The sequence below is a fragment of the Cuculus canorus genome, chromosome 1 (genome assembly GCF_017976375.1).
Source record: "Cuculus canorus isolate bCucCan1 chromosome 1, bCucCan1.pri, whole genome shotgun sequence".
Lineage (NCBI taxonomy): Eukaryota > Metazoa > Chordata > Aves > Cuculiformes > Cuculidae > Cuculus > Cuculus canorus.
This window is the reverse complement of record NC_071401.1, coordinates 146,226,254-146,248,316: the sequence shown is the minus strand read 5'-3', so window position 1 is coordinate 146,248,316 and position 22,063 is coordinate 146,226,254. Positions and strand designations below refer to the sequence as shown.

At 37.6% G+C, this 22,063-nt stretch overlaps 1 protein-coding gene across 2 annotated transcripts in view; it reads left to right on the top strand.

Annotated features, from left to right (window-relative positions):
- Positions 1 to 22,063, top strand: part of CRY1 (cryptochrome circadian regulator 1) — a 38,763-nt gene that overhangs the window by 5,777 nt on the left and 10,923 nt on the right. For both annotated transcript variants that reach the window (XM_054056567.1, XM_009557610.2), the window contains exons 2-4: positions 16,096 to 16,204; positions 19,706 to 19,848; positions 21,199 to 21,383. In XM_054056567.1, coding sequence (XP_053912542.1) covers positions 16,096 to 16,204; positions 19,706 to 19,848; positions 21,199 to 21,383 — 437 coding nt within the window. The remainder of the gene's footprint in view (positions 1 to 16,095; positions 16,205 to 19,705; positions 19,849 to 21,198; positions 21,384 to 22,063) is intronic.

The window sequence follows — 22,063 nt, the reverse complement described above, 5'->3', positions numbered from 1 at the left end:
ACTGACGTGTGTCCTCATGGTTTTAATCCTGCAGTGTTGATGAAAGGGTTAGTTCCACCCTTTTGTGATATCACAGAGCCCTCATCAATCTGTTTGAAAGAGATTCATTACCAGTTTTGGTGGGATTAGCTCTGTGGGAGATTATGCCAACGCAAAGATTGCAGTAGTAGTAGTAGTGAAGTGAAGAGGTGAGAATGTGAAGGGCAAGGACCATTTCTTTCAATGGCAGTATGGATTTGTTCCAGATTAAAATGGTCATATAACTGTAGCCCGCATTGCTCACACATAATAACCATGGGGTGTGTTTTGGAAGGTGATTATTAGTTTATTCTGTGGCTTCCCATTTATTGACACTCTTTGAAGTTATATTGTCGAAACTAAGTGTCGGCTTTTTTACGCTGTTAGGGGAAAGGCCCAATTTATTTTTTGTCAAACTGTCAGAATGTGAGAATAGCTCTGCCAGCTGAGAAATTACACTATGCTTGTTTGCTTACTGTGGTAAATTATCTTGTATCACAAGATTCTGTAAGGTAACCGTTATTAAATTGGACAAGAAATATGTAGTGGTTGGTCTGGCGTGAGCCGGCGATACTGCAAATGCAATTTTATGAGAAGTGTTCGATAAGTTGTTTTTTCCAAGTAGCAGTTATTATAGAATTCCAGTGAGTGTTTATACAATTTGCTTTTTGACTCCAAGATTGATCCTGGAGGAATCTAATTCCTCAGGTTAAGAGGTTTTAAGGTTTTAGAGACCTAGTTTTATGTCACTAAACTCCATGTTTGAAGATGTCAAGAGAAGATCTGAGTGTTCTTAATATGCAGGAGTAGCATGTGAACTTTGAGTTTATGTATCAAGGGGCAAATGCGGTCTCAGAGCAACTCCACAGGATTTTTTCACTCTTTCTTCTCTTGGGATAAGAAATCTGTTTGTTTTATCTTATAAATATCTACAGATCACATCGTTTGTTTGAGTAGGGAAAGGTGATCTGTGCAGTTTATAGCATTGTCTCCTCTGTAACAGGAGAAGGTGATATCCTCCGATAAACACCATATGTGGTGAATGAGAAAGTGACTTTTTTTAGGCAATGAACGGTAGGGAATTTCTTTTAACTGAACAGTATGTGGCAGTGTCAATGACTTCTGCATCAAATAAAGCAAATTTTATGTATTGTCATTCGCTTTTGGCTGTTTCCATGTATTAAAATATTTTTTTTCCTCTGGTTTGTGAAAATACCTTTTTTTTTTTTTTTCTTACAAGTGGCAGGTACTCTGAAAACACATTTTGTTATACAAATATTGCAGGAAAAAAACCTGTTTATCATTGTACCATCTGATTTTTATTTATTTATTTATTTAATTTTTTTTTTTGTAACAGTTTATCTACAGCATGGAAGCCTTTATTTTCAAGGAAAATTATTCCTTTCCATGCCCTCTCTGTGCCTGACCGGTTTTCAGGTTAGTTATATAACCCACGATAGGAGGAAGGTCAAGCTGCCAGTGACGTCAACCACTTTTTCAGTATAAAAGTTACACTGAAGTCTGTGATGTATTAATTTATATATTGAAAGGAACTCTTTGCTTTAGGGAATTTTGTGACTTTCCCATAATGACCTAAAAAGGCAAAAGTCAGCTTTGAGCATAAATTGGTTGTGTAAGCAGTGTGGGAGTACATGGCATTGTGTTTTAAAGGCTTAATAATTTTCATATCACATTTTAGCAGGTTTAATAGCTGTGCCTTTGGTTTACCTGTAGGAAAGGAATGGATTTGATTAATGGGGTAAGAACTTCACAGTAATTTGGTGCAATACATTTTGTCTAAATTTTTCAGAACTCTAAATTAAATGTGGAGCAAGGTTAGTTTTTGTACTTCTGTGTACTTCTGGCTTTCAGGTTCTGTGTAATCTAGGTCAACAGGTGAACTATAATTGCAAGGTTCTTCTAACCCCTGAAATCTCCATGTGTTTTTCAGGTCACCATTAAGCATTTGCTTTCACTGCCTTGAAGTTTTAGTGTGTTAATGTTTCTTTATGCAGAAATAAAGGTTTAGTGGATGTCAAGGGTAAACCAGAAATGGCTAGGGAAGAGGTGAACATTGCAATGTCCGTTTCAACTGTATAAATGGAGACAGTTGCAGCAAGAGTCCATGTGTATATCTATTTTTTTTGAACAGTTATGAATCTGAGACCATACAGGTTACTAATGGAGAGATCATAAAAATTAACACGAGAGCTTTGTAAGCATTACCTTAGACAGTAGCTGAGCTGCAGTGAACAGAGCTTCATAAAATATGCTTTTTTTCCTTAAATTCTGTACTTTGATTATTTATTTATTTTTTAAATTGCGTTAGTCTTTGAAAGGTCTGAAAGTCTATATTGGTAAACCTGGGTAGGAAACAAGAATGTGATAATACTCAGGGTTTCAGAAGTAAATTCAGGTGTCAAACTCATGATCTCTTTGAAAAGTGCTAATGCAACAAGTTCCTTGCAGTAGGATGGAACCAGTCCACATTATCAAAGGCGGAAAGGATTTCTTCCAGTTAAACATTGGTCAGGATGTGTCCTACAAGTCGAATTTCTGGGGTGACAGATGCTGATGTCATGCAGACCTAAGCTTTTGTGTTGTGTTGCTTCCTCCTGCGACTAAACTAGAGAAGTTTTGTGTGCCTACTTTTGTAACTTTTATAGATCGATGTTTCTTAATTTGTAGGAAAGAGTTTGTTTTCCTCTTCAGACACATACATTCCTTTTTTAACATCTTTGTTTGTTTGTGACTCTTGCAGGGCTGTGAAAACTAAAGGCTGCAAAATTCCTGCACTCCAAGTTTGATTCTTTTCAGAACACAAACTCCTATCCTTTCAAAATGAAAACCAGAAATGTTGGGGAAAAAAGTCTGTTTAAGCTCAGATGGGGAGGTTGTGAAGTGTGAATACCTGTTATTATTGATTCTTCAGTGGTGGATGGATCTACAGCGCAGGCTACTTAGGAATAACTCCTGTAAGGAGACTTGGATCTTTCCATGTTGTCTATCCAAAGTGTGGAATCAATGACCTGGAGAATGCATTACTTTTTATAGTAAGGAACCTGCAGAGTTCAGTGCTTGCAGATTTTTATTTTTTTTTTCTTAATGCCAGTGTCAATATTCTACTTAATTTGTAGGTAAAGGGTAAACTGTGCTGCAATTTAGAGCGAGGGGCAAAATAATGATTGAAAGAACAGAAATAGGAGGACAGCTTTAACCAGAAAGATGAGTAAATAACTAGATGACTCCCTGTTGGTTACTTGTTACTTCATGCCTTGTACAGTTTGTAAAACATGATCATGGTCTGCATGGTTACAATTTTGCCATGCACTGAAGATACAGAAGGCAATGGCAAGCTTTATCTCAGTTTTGCAATCTGTGCCCTTCTGAAGTGCTGAAGAAGTGTACAGAGAATTGATGCTCCATTTTATAGAGCAACCGGCATTAAAAATAGTTAATGATTTGATTTCCAATAGATTGTATGACTTGAAGAATCGGGTACAATTTTTATTTCCTGTGTTCTTTTGTGCGTTCCCTTTGAGTTGAAATTTTCTGCTTGTAAATTCTACAGTATCAAGTGTTTGGGGTTTTTTTTCTCCTATTCTTCATATTTCACATTCTTGAGAATAAAATTCATTTTTCCAGGAGACTTAAAGCAGAAAAAGAGAACAATACAGCTTTTAGTGGAGATTGCCTACTATTGTTTTCCTTATTCCTTTCTCATGGGAGGCATGACTCTATAAAGCTGAGATATGCATTTAAAATAAAATGTTCTTCAGAGTAATTTTTGCCATCTGAGTTTGGGTAGGATCTTTGTTTGGGGAGGAGGTTGCATTTTGATTTTGTTCTTTGTTTTCTTGAGTGTTGCTAGCAGTGAACTCAGGAGGTTGAAACTAACCAAGTTTAAGTGTGGGTGATCAAGCAAAGGATGTCATCCAAATTATTTGTTTTATTTCGGTTGCCTAGGGATTATTCCTGTGACTTTCCATGATTAATAAGATGTAGTTTACTGTGCTTTGAGTGTGTTTCCTTTTAGACAACAAAGCTTTTTGCTTTTTACTGCTATTATGTAGCATGTCTCAAATCCTGTAAATGCTTCTTTCAATTACTTGTTATGAGAGACTTTTTCATTTTATTTTCTCCAGCATATTCTTCAACTGATACAATCTGGAACCATTTACTAAGGTGTAGTTTTGTCAGTTTATGACAAAGGAAAAAGTTTTAAATTGCTGTGCTATTGATAGTTTAGTTTGCATTGTGATATATTTTCCCCCTTTATTTCCAGAGTATCATCATCTGGAGAGAACTGCATAAAGATCAATATAGATCACGTGGTCCTGCTGGTTTTTAGCAAGCAGAGTTTTTTTCATTTGATTAAAATATCTGTCCTGTAATCTAGTTGTCAATCAATTTACTGGTAGGAAGTACTTTATTTCAGAGCTGGTGTGTTTTTCTGCTAAACTGTGAAGAAAGTCATGGGTTCCTGGGAATAACGTGGATCTTCCTGTTTACGTTTTAGATTTTGTCTTTCTGCTTTCTTTAAAAGGTAGCTCCACCAACCTCACTTTTAGTGCCAACTCAGAAACACCGTGTTAGTTTGCCAAAGAGGGGCTCTTCAATGCTGCCTTTACTGAAAGTTTTTACCCCAGCTTTTACTACTTCCATATGAGACAGCACAACAGAGCTTGTGGTTTTGGCACTGGACCTCATGCTTTCAAGCTGGAAAGTGTTACTAGTGATCAGATGTTGCTTTTGTAGCAGCAGCTTTTCTGAGTTTTTTTCATCATTCTGCTTTTTTTTTTTTTTTAATTCTACTGGTCCATCTTTCTTCCAGAATTCTACCTTTGCAGCTGCTGCTGTGCGGCTTGTCAAGTGCAATGGTAAAGTAAAAACAATTCTTAGGGTTTTGGAATTTTTTTGCTGTTACGTTTGAAGAGTGTGAAATTTGCGGGAGTAATTGTTTCATAGGTGATTTGTTCCCAAGTAAAAGTGTAGGGGAAATTTCAAAAACCTTTCCACTCACAGTACCGTATTGTCATCGATTCTACTATTGTTCCTGCTGAACTTGGAAGTTTTAAGAAGACTTAAGGTAAAGTAAGCTTTGGAGAGCTATTGCTGTGTGGGCTCTGTTTTTCTGCCTTTGTAGTATGAGCTCTATCTGTCAGAATGTTTCTTTTAACTGAAGTTTTAATTAGGATGGACTATATGGTAATGCATAGCTTGCCTTTTGTTGGAATGAGTTGTCTTTTGCTTGGAAGTGTTGGTCTCTCGTGCTGGCCTCCTAAATTTTAGCTTGAATTGATAGGATGAGGGGTAACAGCTTTAAGCTGAAAGTAGATTTAAATTAGACATTGAGAAGAAATTTTTTTCTGTGAGGGTAGTGAAGCACTGGAACAGGTTGCTCAGAGAATCTGTGGATGCCGCATCCTTGGAGGTGTTCAAGACCAGGTTGGATGAGGCTTTGAAAAGTAGATCTAGCGGAAGGTGTCCCTGCCTGTTGCAGGGGGGTTGGAACTCTGTGATCTTTAAGGTCCCTTCCAAGTACACCATTCTGTAATTCTGTGAATGAAAGCTTTTGAACTTAGGGTTTGCATTAATTGATCAAAAAATAACTGTGCATAAGTCAGTGATTGACGTTTGAAGCCTCGTAGGCTTATTTCTACAGAGCTAATATTTTTCTTTGTGATATTAAGATATAGTTCTCTGAAAAGTTGCACTGGTAATCTTTTTTCCTTTGCCTTAAGGTTAATGGTCATTAAAACCAACAGTAAACAGGAACTTAAGTAACTGTCAGTGTTCCTTCCCGGGTTTGTCTGATACCTCTGTATATCCTCACTCCACTGTACATGCAGGACCAAACAGGGTTTAAAGATGTGTTGGCTTTGCCTGCCTTTCACAAGGATTTTTCTTTTGTGCAGATCTAATGTTGTTTAGACCCGTAACAAAGGATTGCGTCCGTCAGATTGTGCTGGGACATACTGCAGCCTGCTTGTGCTGACGCTTACTGCCAGCTGTTGACTCTGGCAGAGGACACCTTGTTCATAAGCTGCTGTTCATTTCCACACCTTCCCTTGTTACTTTTTTAATCAGTTCCTCCAGCTTTGAACGTTGGCTTTGTACTTTTTGAACTCTTGGGCACATATTGGGTTTCATTTAACCTTTAGCAGCCAACACTTCTAAATACAGCACGGAGGAGCAGAACTGACTCGCTGCTTGTACCCGCTTGAAGCCCTTCTCTGTCCTGCTTGGGAATAAAGTTGGGCTGCCGTATGGGAATCCTCTCGGTGTGGCTCGGAAGGGAGGGAAAATTGGGCTCCTGCTGCAGCGGTTACGTATAATTGGAAAAGTAGGTCATTGTGGCAGGGAGTAGTCCAAACAGCCGCCCGGTTGCTCCAGCAACGACCTACTTTAGGAAACTATTTCTGTTGATTCATACTGAAATGTTCCTCTTAACAAATGATATAAGGAAATGATCGGGTTACAAGACGGGTGGTAATGAAAGCTGCAGACTTAGTAGACTTCCCCCCTTCCTTTTTTTCTGTTTGGTCTTGCCCCTCTATGTTGGACATAAGGGGATTAAAGTGATAAGGTTTGTATTTTTTTAGTTTGACCTCTAGTGAGGAATATCTCTTGTTGCTTGAAGGTTCTGCATAGCAATAGTAATTATCAATGGTGATTAAATTTCCAGAGTTCAGAGCCTGCAAATTCTTCCGTATCATTTTTGTCTATAGAAATACTTCTGGGATTAAAACAAAAAAATGAAAATCATCTTTCTTAGGAGCATCTTTTTTTCTGAAATGCTAATAGTTTAGCATAGTCAACTGCTCTTATTTCAAACACTTTGTCTCCAATGAAGTTTGTCCACCTTCAAGAAGGTGGACTTAGTGTCCCCCCTCCCAGGCTTTTTCCATTTTTTTTTTCACTTGAAATTGGCAGTGTTCCTGTCTGCTTGCACCAGTATAGAATTAATAGTAACACAGAAGATGCAAACTGGAAAAAAGTGACCCTATGTAGGATGATATCTTCTAGTTGTCTATTCTTTCAACAGTCAAAGTAATAAAAAAAGCTGTGACTTGTGTTTAGGAGGTGAATTTTGATAATTTATTCTGATCTTCTGAAAGGAATAGATAGACAGGGAAAATGAGAAAAATATAAAAATAGTTGTTCTCATAAAGATTTCATTGCTCATAAAATAATTCTTCATCTAAACCATTATCACTTCTGCAGAGATGATTGAATATCACTTTATTATTTTCAGAATGTTCCACTTAACTGTACTGCGTAAGTCTTCAAGATGAATTTAGTTACTTCAAGTGAGGTATTTTCTGTAGGTCCTAATACCTCCAGTATTGCAGCGAGTTGCTGCAGTTGTGGCAGATGGAGATAGCATGTTTATCTAGAGGCGATATGAATTTTTTTCATCTATTATGTCTTGAGCTGTATTTCAGTTTTGTTTACCAGGCCTTACGCTGCTGAGCTCATTGCATCTTACTTGTCAGCTCCAGACTTCAAGGTGGAAGATCTGCAGCATGAACTGGACCATTACTTCCATTAGTCTACTCGTAGACTTAGAAAACTTGGGACAAAGTGGATTTTTTTCTGGACTTATGCGGCTTAATAAACAAAGCTGTATTTCAGTTCTTTCAGTTTTTCTTGGGGTGGTGGTCATGTGTTGTGTTTTGTTTTTTTTTTTAATTTGAACCTTGATTATTACTCAAACCTGAATAAGGTTTGTTCATGTTTACCTTGTATTCAGACTTAAATGACTAATTTCAGTTTTGAAAGACCAGTTCAGAAAATCTGGGCTGTGCTGGTTTGTAGAGATAGCAATGAGAATTTAGGATAATATCGAATGTTTGCCCACCGTCAGGCAAACACCATGGAGGTGAACTCAGTCAGTTTTAATGAAGATTTTCAGGAATAACTTCAGGGGGTTATTTTTCATTTTCTGAACTTTCTACCAATTTCTGTGCTTGCTAGTAGATTTCAGCTCTATCCTTAATTGTCCTCTATTAGTTTAACAGATCTTCCAATATGGAAGGCCAGAGATCATGGAATTATACCTCAAGGACTTGCGATTAATACAGTGCATTTGAGAAATACATTAATTTTACGTAGTGCTTAATTTCCGGGGAACTTAAAACAGTGCAAAGTCATATTAGCAGTAATTATAACCTTGAGAAGGTCACTTTAATGTAAGGGAAATAAAAGGGGTTTATTAAAGTAAATGGGGGGGCAGTATGAAATTTGTCCTTCAGAATCAGATTGCAAGACTGTATCTTGTTATAGTGCCCTTATCAGTCTTGCTCTTTTGAAAAAGCCATAGATCTTCCTTTCTCATGGACAGCTTAGATTGCTGAAAATAATGTGGCTGAATTATTTAATTCTGTGGCAGGAAGAAAAAGCAGGCCAGTGCTTGTTTAATTACATCAAGCCTTATTAGCGGCTCATTTAAATTAGAGAACTTGAGTGTATGAAAATAAGGAGTTTTATATATGAACATATCTGTACTCTCAAGTAACTTAGTTTTGTAATTTGCTTCTAGGTCCTATTTCCCCATCTGTCCTCGCTGCAAATACCTTTGTTTGCTCTTGGGTTTTCCTTTATGGAGCCAACTAGTTTCTCTCTGGGTAGAGTAGGCATGAGGAATTAAATTCAAATAATAAGGACTTTATCAGATTGGAATTAGAAGATTAGAGAAAAATAAACACAGAGTATATACATTAAAGAATGGAAGATATTGGGAGAGACATTTAAGAAGCTGTAAGCCTATTAGTCTTGTATCATCAGAAGGCTGACCTATGTTACAAGCAGTTTGTTTGTTTGTTGTGAGTTATATGCAAATAGCTTAGATGAATAATAGATGCCCACTGAATGTGAAGTTAAGATCCAGATCTCTACAGAAGCTAAATACAGTATTTGCTGTGATGTATGGTTGACAAGTTGGGAGTCAAGTACAGATTGCTGTTTGAGAGATTATTAATGCCTTCTGAATAGGACAAAAGTTTTGTTTTCCTGCCTTTGGGGATTGCTAACCTCGAAAAGGTAGTTCAGTGGGAAAGAAATTAGTGATGAATGTGTAAGGAAATGCTGCCTTGTGTCCAGTGTAAGCTAGGTTTGATTTAAATGATTTTTTGCTCTTCATAGAGCAGTAGTGCTTGGTGTAGTTGATACTGTAGCCCCACTCCATGTGTGAGATGGTCTTTACTGCTTAGCTTCAAAGGAGGTGCAGCCAATAGGAGTCAGCCTGGAGAGACTGTATCTTAAATGTTGCTTTCTGTCAATTATTGTTCAAAGCCCTTTCTTTGGTGCTTTTTAAAAGAGTTGAAGTTGTTTTTTAATAACCTCTTTTACAGTGGTTACAAGTGTTTCAGCTGTACACTGGCTTGAGTCTATCTTGCCTTCTTCCTCCATCGCAGCTCTGCTTTGGCTTGAAGATAGTGACAGTAGTAAATACTAGATGAAAAAAAGCCAAATGGTGCACTCATGGCCTCTGTTTTGTTTTGGTTTTGCATGTGGATCAGCTCTTACTAAGTTATGAAAGATGCTGAAGTCCCGAATTGCATTTTAGAGGAGTTGTTTTCTCCACTGACTGTAGAGCAACCCTGCAGGAGATTAGTTAGCTCCTACAGCTGCTTCACTTAAGTATCTGGAGTTGAATAATGTGAACTTTTTCCTGCTCTTATGTATAAGCTTAAAGTATAATACCTCTGTGGCATTTATTATTGTATACCTTTTCAGGATGTGGAAGTTGTATGTGGTATTTGCTGAAACAATGTAATATAATAAGGCATGCCTCTGTGACCTTGATTTGGTAATAGGAAAATATTAACATGGCTTGCTGCCAAAAGATGCTGTGGAGTGTACATAACACTTAAATCCTGTCTGAGCTTAATCTTCTTATAGTTCCATAAGAGTTTACTGCTCACACTAAGACACATTGGTTGGCAATCAAACAGGAAAATATACTGATAAAATGTTTAATATTTGAATATAGCTATATCAAATTTGAGATACTTCTCAGTGACTCTGACTCTGTTTCCGTATTAGATGAAATTTGCCTTATGATTCCTGTAGAATCTCATATGAGAATATATATTTACCTAAATGATACTGGACTTTCATAATGACCTAACTGAACATGTGGCAAAATAGCAGATATGTTATGTATGAAAGAAAGGCACACTCTCTCTCTCCCCCTCTCTCCCCCCGCTTCTTCCCACAAAGAGAAATAAATGTTGCATAATTTATTAATACAATCAGGGTCTAATGCTGTAAACTGTACTCATTCAAATAAAAACATGTGGTTGATGTTATATGGTATGTAATATTCTTTCATTTTATTAAATCCAGCTCTACTAAACTCCGAAAGATGAAGGAGGAATATCTAACGGAATAGAAGAATAAAACTAGCAGATTTAGGCTGCTTAAGACAATTCTGATAAACTAAGTCTGGGTGGTGATCAAATATCCATAACAACATAGCCCCTTGTTTGACAATGCTTTTCTTACACTGAAGAGATGGTAATAAATAGCTTGGCGTGAGGAGTGGAGACTAGCATTTAAAGATGAGTAGTAGAGGTAGAGAGAAGTTATTTGAAAAGAATATTTAAATGAAAGCTTGGATGGATTACTGGAAGCTGACCAGCCATAGGTAAAAGTGTTAACTAAACCTAGGAATGAAACAAGTTTTAGCGTTGTTTATTTTCTCTCAACATTTTAAACTTCTTCCTCAGAATGAGAGAGGCTGACGAGATTCCTTTCTTTTCTGTGGTTCTGGCTGTGAGGTCTGACACTCCTGCCTTGCCTGACAGCTAATTTCAGAATCTGAATTAGTTCAGAAAAAACTGAAACTGAAGTTTCTTGGTACTTAATGTCTTAGTACCACCATTTTCAGATGTGAATGACTCCTGAAAGAGAAGCTGTTGCATTTTAAGTCTGCTCAGTTCCCAGCAATTGTCCTCATTTCATACTGGAAAGGGTGGTTCTATGTGATTATGGTTTCTGGGTGTTTACTACTAAAAATAACCCCAAACAAGACTTAACAGTAGCCTTAAACAGTGTGTCTGGTAAGTAGCCTTCTTGCAAGTCTCCTTCTAAATAGAAATGGTATATTTTTAACAGACTGCTCCTGACTTCCTCCCTGGAAAAAGTCTTTGGTCATGTTAATAGTGCAGAACCACGAGGGCTGCGTCACGTAGTGCTTAGTTTTGTTCATTTTGTTAATAGTTAACTGTGTTAACAATCAGTTATTTAACTTTTTTAATTTCTGCCTTAATGGTACTGGTTTATTTCAGTTGCATTGTAGCTAAAATTATGGCCTGTATTATGTGAACTATTTTCTGTTAGTCACTCTTAAGATCCGGGGGGGCATAATGTTTAGTTTGGATCTCAGACCCCAAGCAGACTTTGCATCATTGGCAGTGGGAAAGATTGTGGGATTTCTGGGAGTAAAACAGCTAAGGTTTTATATTTATGTCATTAAGATAATGTGGGTTTTGGAATGAAAATTCTTAGTATCGTAATTAGAGGACTCTGAGCAAAATGCGCATAATGCCCTTTAAAAGTGTTGCTTGAAGACAGGTATGCTTTGCATCAGCACCTTCCCTCTGTCACAGTAAATAAGTCTTTCCTGCACCTCACACAGCTGCTGTTGTGAAATTAATGTTAAACTTTTCCTTCCTCTGGTTTGTCCAAGGGAAGTTGAAGACCAGATGCAGAAACATGGGCTGATGCTCTAATCTGATAAAAAGTATCTGTGCATCCTTTTGGTGTGTTTTTGATGAAGTTATGTGATGGAGTGTTTATATTTATTCTAAGTACAAAAGAAAGTGCTTTTGTTGACTGGTAGGTTGAGAGGAAAAAGTTGTTTTAGATTGAGGACTCATAAGCATGACCTGTCACTGTAGGGAGAGATTTAAATAGTCCCTAACTGCCGCATTTTGGTGTAAAGTAGAATGGAGTTTAAGCCTAGTAGCTCTTACTTCATAGCTGCGCTGAAGGAACTTTGCCTCAAGAGCTCATATACTGGAAATAAATTACTTTTTGTGAGATGGAAGTTTCATATTTGGTTTCTGTTCACAGACTAATTTACCTTTCATTTTCATTTGTGTTATACTGTGAAAGGAACATACTTGTGAGCATTTGGGTGGATTTCTTCAGAGAGAAAGCTCAAATAATTTTGCCTTGTCTGTTCCGTGATTATACTCTTAATTTTATGTTTAAACGTCTGCACTGAACAAAACACCTGTTCCTGTGCTGTGGCAAGTGCCTGTGTGTGGTGTTAGTCAGAACTGTTTGCACTTGCAAACAGTTGTTGCCGGTCAAAGTAATACTTTGGAAAACTAAAAACTATTCCAGATCCTGTAATAATTCACTGTGAACAGTGTGTTGAAAGCTCAGGATTATTTTATTATTTTTCTATTAGTATGTTTCATATGCGTGTGGGTGTGCGTGTTGTGGAAATATTATTACTCCTCCCTGACATGTATGTTTGTTATAGTTGAAATATTAATTTGCTAGGATAGGAGATAAATATGGTACCTTACAGTGCTATGCTAGAATTGGAGAAAGTGCAGAAATTAGAAGTTGTCCCGGGGAGCTGGTATAATTAAAACATTTCCTTTCACATAGGCCTGTTCACATAGGTATCTGTTTAAACGTTAGATGAATGCAGAAGTTCTGGAAGGTAGAATTTTCCTTCCTTAAATTCAGAGTAATTTGTATCTCCGTATACTGAAACCCGATATTAATTAGCACGCATTTAACCAACCACAGTAAAGATGCTGTGCTGCTTCTGCAAGTTTTAAAGATACTCATGAGAAAAAGAGGATGTGAAAACTTTGGTTATGACAAGTAGTTGATTTGACTATTAAGTTTCTTGGAATAGATTGTACCTAAAAGCAATGACTTAAGAAGGTTCATTTTTAATTAGGCAAGTCTCATTGCAAGGGGCGTTGGACTAGGTGACCTTTAAAGGTCTTTTCCAACCCAAATTATTCTGTGATTCAATGTCTGTGTAAAAGCTCTTATGTTGGACAAATTTCATTAACACTGTAGTGAGAAAATGCTTTGCAATGTGGTATAGTATAAATATAGTTGGTGAAAACAAAATAGATGATTAATTATTAGCATCACATTTTGTTAACACATTTAGTCCCACTGAAAGGTTCAAATAGGTTGAAGAAACTGAATGCTTATTCTGAGTAACCACTTGTAAACTGAATCTGTGTTCTGAAAATCAAAAGTGGTATTCTTTTGCGTTGCCGTTGCTATATGTTTTAGCGTCACTGGGGTTTAATTTAGTCTATTATTTTGAACAATGTGCTTTCAGTGAGCCTTGCAACTCAGGCTGTGGTTTGGCTGCTTTGCGTTTGTTCCACTTTTGTTCAGGTAGGGGAAATATGTGTTTCCCCCAGCCACTATCCTGTTCACTTCCTACACAGACTTAACAATTTCAGTCTACACCCTTATTTTCGTATAATACATGAAAGAGTTTTATGGAGATTGAAGAGCTCCATAAAATCCATGGTAAGAGATAGTTGAGAGAAATGATAGAGGGTGTTTGGGGAACAAACAAAATAGAGATTAAACAGTATTAAGGGCAAGTTTAGGGATCTTGGATGTGAATTGGAGACTGGGTCAATGCATGTAATCTTCTTGAGTAGGATTTTGTGCCAAGTCCAGACTAGAACTTATATTATGGTCAGTCAGGTAAGAAGAAAAGAGATTGACAAAGTAAAGGAAGATGCAAATAGGAAAAAAACCCTTAACAATTTCCTGTAAGACAGATTTTTTACTTTGAATAGATATGAGCGTTTTGTCACTAGTTTCTCTTCGTATGCTTTCCCTATGTTCCGTGATTATAAAGTTAAAAAACAACCAAGCAAAACAAACAAACAAACCCACCTACACCAAAAAAACCCACCACAACAACAAAACCCCACCAAAAAAACCCCAACCCAACCTTTCCTGGGCTGTTCCAAAGGCATCCAGGACACTACTGCAATTTGTCTTCATAGTGATTTGTCAAGTATAAGTGAAGGCACATGGGCTTTGAAAGCAAGATTCAGGTGGATAAGAGTAATGATAAGGTGTGTTTTTCCAGGTTTTAAAAAGGAAAAAAAGATAAAATGAGGCTGTACTTTTCAGAGTCCAACTGAAAGTGACTTTGGTCTGGGAATGTAGGGTCCAAGTTCTTTGATAAAAGCATGTGTGATTCTTATCCAATTCTTAAAATTATGCCTGTGTGGTTTCTAAGTAAGTGAGTATACAGAAGTTTCTTTTTAGATGCAGTGTATCCTACTTCACAGTCTTGCTAGCCCTGGATATTTTTCCAGATAAAATTTAGCAAAGTGAGAGAATTAGACGTTTCTGGCTCATTCCAGTCTTTAAACATGTAATCATAATTGCTAGCCAAGAAGTGGTTTTATCTTGTTCATGGGCTTCCTCTCAGAATTGCTTGCTTCCTTTAAGGTAGAGTGAGCCATGCTATTTTGGCATTTAGTAGCAGCTCAGGGGGTTTCCCTGCCAGCCTTTTATATACAATTTTATAAATTTTTTGCATATGAAGTTGGAGGCAACGTGTATTAGGTAAGCATCATTTTTATATTGCTAAATCTCTAGAAAATATAAAAATGTTGGTAAGTTTACAACAGTCATATATGCTATATCCCTCCCAGAAGGCGTAGCGTCTTCATTTTAACTGGTTATTTTTTTAGGATTCGTTCTTAAAAACCAGAGTCTTTTATAAACTCCTGATTTTAGGAAACCTTGCTCAGTGCCTTTGTCTCAGTAATGACCTGGGCACTTGCAGTGGTGCAGCCTGCCCTTCCCTGGTAGCTCCACACCCTTTCACCCAGGCTGCTGGCACAGCATCTTCAGGGCTCTGTGGCACTGCTTTCCTTGCGTTTCTGTGGGGTGATTGCCCCTGTTATCCTCATGGTCTTGCACCTGCATGTAATGCCGTTACTGCAGGCTTTCAGGAAAAATGGCCTGCAGTGTAGGAAACTCCTCTTTTCCCCCCTCCTTGGGTGTAGCTTTTCGTTTATGACAAGGCATCCAATAATGTGCATGCACAGAGGTCAATGACCAGCAGGCTCTGACTCAGCAGCTGCTCTGGTCAACATGTACTTTAAGTGCCGACAGCACTTTTAAGTAAGAACAGCTGACAGAGTTTGAGCAGCTCCCGGAGAATATTATGGGGGAGCCACTTGCTGTCTGGAGAGGAGTCTGGGGGAAGGCACTCATCTTGGGACTCTCAGCATCTCTCTATCTGGCTGGCTGCAAGGGAGAGTTTCCATTTTTTCCTCTCTGCCCTTCTGTTGTTATTTCTCCACCCAAACAACTCTCATCCTTGGGCTTATTTTTAGTTACTAAGCCCACTAATAAGTATTTGTACATGTGAACCTGTCTCAACATCTTTTGTATGACTGCCTGTTCCTCTTGAAGACTTGCAGGTTTGCAACATGCCATTCCTGCCCCCGTTTTTTTTTTTTTTCCTTGTTTACTGATTTACTCGTTAAAAGAATTCAGATGAGGTTACAGCCAAGATGCATGAAACTCTGTTATATAGAGGGCTATTTTTATAAATGAAGGCCAAAGGGATAGTTATGACCATGTTGTCCTCTGCCATGCTATTTTTAGTAACAGTTCAGGCTGCTGTGTTGTAAGAAGGACTTGGATTAAGTTTAGTAGCAGTGTGTCAACATTTATTTGTTGATTTTTTTTTTTTTTTTGGTGAAGTGCTTTTTTCTTTAGAATGAGAAGATTCTTCTGGTTTTAGTTAAGACTTGAGTATGTTCTATTCCATTCCAGAGCTGAATGGTGTTAACGTGCAAACTTAAATGACAGTGCTGTTTGTTTGTTCTGAATTATGTATCATTGAATGTATTGCATGGTATTGAACTATGGTAAGCTAAGTGTAATTAGGATGTGAACATGTGTGCTTCATGCAAATAAGCACCAAATATTGAAGGTCTGATAATCTTTGCTGGGTTGTTCCTTATATTTACCTTTTATTATTGTAAAATTGTCTGACTTTCGTCAAAGTACATGTTTCTTCACAATTTCTTGCAGATTCCTACTTCAATGTCTTGAGGATCTTGATGCCAATCTACGGAAACTGAATTCACGTCTGTTTGTTATTCGTGGACAGCCAGCAGATGTTTTCCCCAGACTTTTTAAGGTATATACCACCTTGCGGTTGTTGTTTCTTTCCATAAATGACTGACAAACTAATTTCAACTAGGAATATTTCTTGTAATATAATTTAGTGCAAGTTGTTACCCATGCAAATACTTAAATATCCCTGCAGTTTCTCTCTAAGGTGTTTTTTGTTAGATTTGGGTTTTTCCCATCTAATGTGTATCACCAACTGAACTGAGTTGCTCTTTACAGTTTTTGGGTTCTTTCTTTCAAAAAGTAGAACCAATTTCTAATCGTTTGCGAAGTACCATATATTACTAAATTTTCATTTCCAGGTTCCTTTTGAGATACTGAAATATAGTTCTGTGCACAAGAATCCAGGTTCATAGCTTGACTTGTAAAATCAATTTATCTACTGTAGTTGCTTTTTGGCCACTAGAAGTGGCTTTTTTGCTGATAGTAGTCTTGGTGAAAGCACAGTGCAGGTAAAAAGCAATTTCTAGTCCAAGAAGTTTGAGGCTCTTGTGGGAAAGGGTCTTATTGAGCAAATTAAAGCTGTGAGGAATTATTACTGATATTAATTTGTTTTCCATGGATAATAGTGTATTTAGGACAACAATACTATATTAGGATAGTAAAGATTAACACCTAAAGATGGATTTTAAGTTTTTATGGAATGACTGTATTGAGGTGACTGAGACAAACAAGACTGTGAAGTTATAAAATATGAGTTTTTTTCCAAAGAGATCATCTGTTCAAGATTTTTATTCCCAAGTCTTCAATACCAAACTGAAAACTCAACCAAAACTGACGTTTCTGTCTTCTTTCATGTGCTTTAGTTGTGAAAAGTGGCTGGTCTTTTCTTGATTTCCTCTCGGTGAAGAATTTCCTGAGACTACTTTGGCATTAGTTGCTGCTTGCAACTCTCCAGTTCTATCTGGCTGCCAGTTCTGGTTTGATTGCAATTAAAGAGGGGCAAAGATCTTGCTGTTGTGTGTGTTGCCTTCTGGATTTGAGTGATTTGATATTTTTAAATACTCTGTGGCTACTTTGACAACTCCAGTTTCAGATCTTGCTTCTTATCTGATCTTTCCATGCCTAGCAGCACTGGACTGCCACATTTTCAGAATATTAATTTTAGTGCTGAGAAGATAATGAAAATAGCTCGTCATGTAGATAGTGTACAGCTGTCAAAAAGAAACATTAAGGTCTGTCTGTCTTCTGGTTCCTCAAATTACTAAAAAGGGTCTTTATCATATATTTATTCACTGAGAAGCTTTTCAGAACATCCTTTATCCTTAAACAAATTGTTGAAGCTCTTGAAAACTTCTTCAGCTGTCGACTGAAGTCTGCCTGGAACATGTGTCTATCTCAATTAACCTCTCAGCCTCTTTTGCCAGAGCAGTATCTGTACCTCAGGTACTTGCAGTGCAGTGAAGGGCATTTAACATTGAACCAGGCTTTTCAGATCATCCTCATTAAATGTCTCAAAAGTGAGCCATGGTCCTAACCCTGAAGAACATAGGTAAATATTTTTTGCCTGGGAGAAGGTAATTTAAAGTAAATAATGGTAGGAGATAGTAGAGCTTCTGTAGACCCCTATTACATATGCCAGCATCTGGATTTCCTGGGAATGAATGTTTCACAGCTGTTTTGGTAGGACTCTCTTTTTCACAGACTGTATAAAAAATCCTTCAAAAGGCAGATCACTGATCTGTCTGTATCCTTGCAAAGTGCTCTTTGATTAGTGCCTATGTGTATATACACATAACTTTGCCTTTCTCTTTCCAGTCCTTCAGAGCAGCTGTGCTTACCCTAAAGACACTGAACTCAGTGTCACACATTTTCAGCAGTACTAGCTGGCAGTGCTGCTGACAGCAGCAGTAGGCTGTCATCCTCTGGAGGAGCGCATAGAGATAGAATATTATTACCAGCAGGCTTTGCAGGTCTTTGCAAAATTATTTTAATTTGAATTGTTTTGTAACTTGAGGATGGTGGTTCCATCTGACTGCAGAGATGCAACTTCTGCTAGTAGTTGGCAACCACTTGGTGTCTGTTAGTTAACTTGAACCAGTCAAGTTTGGGTTGGTTCTTGCCTCATTCTCTTCAGTTTGTCCTGGTCTGCTCTGTATCTCTAGCTCTTTGGGAATGGCTCAATAAAGTAAGTAGAATTGGAAGAATCTCTAATTCTGTAAATGCTAGAAGTATCCAGCAGTGTGTGCAAAACAATCTGTGTCCCTGCTTCTTCGAAGTCTCTAACTCAAGCTGATGTCATCTGGGTGTATTTGCATGATGTAGCACTTGTCTCAAGAGTTCCTTGGCTCCCTTCGAGATGTGGCTCTGGCTCTTGGATGCATCTTTTATGGTTTTCTGTTCAACGTGTTGGAGGAAGATTTAAAAACTCTGCTGCAACTTCAGACAGTGGTTTTACACTATGAAATGGGACATAAATGTTGTATGAGGGTGTAGAAGATTGCGTAAGGATTCAAGGCCTGCTGGGTCAGTGTTGGCAGACTTCATGATGGAAAGAGCCAAGCCTTTCTTTCAAAGAGCAAGCACTCCCTGGAATTGCCTGTTGTCGGGTTGTACCTTGTCTTTGCCTAGGAAAGAGCTAGAGTTCACAAGTGAAACAGCACCTTAGATGAACAGCGTGGAGTGCCCTTTGTCTTTGGTGTAGGTCTAATTCTCTGAAATAGTCTGGCTGGCATGTTTAGATTGACTGATTGAGGTCCCAAGGGATTAGAAAGGTGTTTCTCTGGTTTGATTGGCAGGATGGCTTTCTAGGATCATTTGGTGCCTGCTTTACCTTTCTAATTTCCTGCTGTTGTAGAAGCTTTAGCCATTGGTTGATCCATTTCTTCACTCCTCTTCCCTTACCTGTTACTGTTCGTGTTGGTAACAGCATCTGTGACATAAAAGATATTAGACTTGAAGGTGTCCTCTTTTTAGGAGAAAGATTTTTAAATTTTACTTTTTTGTTTATTTTTATTTGAGAATTTGAAGATTGTCCATTCTGATGGGTAAGTGGTAGAGATTTGGAAAAGGAAAGGAAGATGTATGGTGTTTGGTTTGAGGGAGGGAGGGTTATTTTACTGCCTGCCCCAAATGTTCAGTTCTGGTGTTAAAGCTGACAGGCACGTGTGACAAGTTTTTCTACAGAGCAAGGTGCTGCTGCTGATCAATGTCCAGAAGACAGCCTCTGTCATCTCTTCCTTCTGTTGTTTCTCTTGAGGTAGATGGATCTTAAAGTTAGAACTGAGTTTTCAAAATCTGCACAGAAATTGTCCCATTACTGTGTGCACCCACAATACTGGGTCAGATCAACAGAGGCTTTTTTTTTATGCCTGGTTCCCAGTTAGATACAAAAATGTTGTACTTGAGTTTTGTGGTTTAGGTGTCTTAATTGTATTTTGGGCCTTTGTGTATTTCTGACAACTGTCAGCAGGTGATAGTTTGCCCCTCACCTTCCCATTTTCCTTTCCCTCGCTCTCCATCAAGTAGTTGACTTGCTGAAGGGCCATGGTTTTGTTTTGTGTTGCAGGAATGGAATATTGCAAAACTTTCTATTGAATATGACTCGGAACCGTTTGGGAAAGAAAGAGATGCAGCGATTAAAAAGCTGGCTAGTGAAGCCGGAGTGGAGGTCATTGTTCGTATTTCCCATACATTATATGACCTAGACAAGTAAGTTACTGTTGCCTCTGATTTTAAAAAAGTATGCATTTCATAGTATTCGGTTAGATTTTGTGTGCTACTTTCTACACAGAACATTTCATAGTTAGGAAGACTACAAATTTCTTATGTTTCTCTTTTATCCGTTATCCATACAAATTTTATTACATACTGAGTAGAACTTTGCAACTCCAAAAATGATTTACAGCTGTATCTAAGATACAGTATTAGGGTTCTTTGGAATATAATGGTATGTTAATTATCTGTCTACTCAAACATGCCTGTAACTTCTTCCAAATAAGACCTGGTTTTGTTTAGTTGTTTCATTAGAATGTTTTGTCTTCATTTCACTTACTGCATACAAGTTAGCAAAGATTCATTTATTTTTCAAGAACTGTTTCCCATCACCTATGTATCCAATAAGTAATTGGGGGTTGTTTGATATTCATGAGTTGCCTTACTTAATCTCTTTCTTTATATTTTTACACAAGATCTATTTAGATGGAGTAGTATTAGCTCCCTATTATAGAAACAATCTGCGAACTAGTCAAAAGTATGACGGCTTCTTTTAAGGTCAAGAAATTTATTTTGGTTGATGCCTGTTTTATTCTGTTATGAGCCAATGTATGGGAGGCAGCTGGATGTGGAGGGGAGGGAAGGGGACTTATTTGCTGTTTTGAAACCAATACCTGATTTTTTTTTTTAATCCTAAATTGAAAATTCCTTTTGTTCTGTCCCTATCCAATCTCCCTGCCCAATGAACAGTTGGTTCCACCTACCACTTTTTAAATTATTTCTTTGAAGTTTTCCTGTTTCTGAGATTGTAGGTATGGTTAGAGTGACAATGCGAAACATGGAAATTGTGTTTTTAAAGCAACCGTTGTGTATAAACGTAGACTCTATTTTTACCTCATATTAAGACAGTTGTAATATTGAATATCGTCCTCTATACAAGAATAGAAAAAGGGTTTTATGCAAGTGGTGTAGTCTTGTAGGTGACTTGAGAGTATCTTTGGGTAGCTATGGTCTCTCATCTGCTTTGCTGATCTGTATTTTTTCTTTGCCTTGGGCTGTCCATATTCATTTTTTGTCCTTGAGGGACTTTCCTGAACCCAGGAAGAATAATTGATTTGGTTATAAACAGTTAATTTGTATGTCTCCCCAGTAGGGAAAACAGATGGTTAAATTAAAGTTCAGACTGTCTGCATTGCCAGGTATATCTGTGATTTTGTTATAACATGCTAGAGGCAGGTAAGAAGATATTTCTGTGTGCATAGGTGGCTATATTCTGCTTTAAAAAATATTTTAATATACTATTGTCCAACGTATTTATTTTCTTTTTTATTTTTTTTTCCAATCCAGAATAATAGAATTAAATGGAGGCCAGCCGCCTCTTACTTACAAGCGATTCCAGACCCTAATTAGTAGAATGGAACCACTCGAGATGCCAGTGGAGACTATAACGCCAGAAGTAATGGAAAAATGTGCTACTCCAGTTTCTGATGACCACGATGAGAAATACGGTGTCCCTTCACTTGAAGAGCTGGGTATGTTGTAAGATTGCTTTGATGTTGTGAAACGAGCAAGATATGGGCTACCAATAAAAGCATAATACTTAAAATAACCATGAGAGGTTCTACTTATGGTTAATTGTTAAACTAATGCTAATTATAACATACAAAAGGAACAAAAAAAGGATTATCAACTCTGTAGATTTTAGTTGTTTCTTTTAAATGCCATGTCAGATAAATCAAACTGCTAACTACTGTTTGGCTTCTTGTGATAAGGCATAGCCATTTTCCCATGGTACCAAATAATCATTAAGCTGCTAATAGTCTTTGGTACTTCATTTTGTATTAAATGCATTTGGTATCTTTGTGCTTCAGCTCATTAATCTGTTATTTTACAAGCTAATTTAAAAAAACCCTTTTGTCTTGCAATGGCAAAAATTGTCCTGTGAATTGCCCCCCTCTCTTTTCTGTCATCCTGTCCCAATCACACCTGTCCTGTCTCCCCCTTGTCCCATCTCAAAATAGAAGCAAGTGTGGTGTGACCTCCAAATTGCTAACAAAAGAGTCTGGATAGACTTGAGCTAAGCTCTGCCTACTCTGTGTAGTTCATTTGAACTCTTATACAACAGACCTTGCTTTTAAAGCCTTTTCAAGAAGAAATCTGATTATACGTCGGTTAAACTATTGGCAGATGTTATCTCATGAACCTGGTGAAC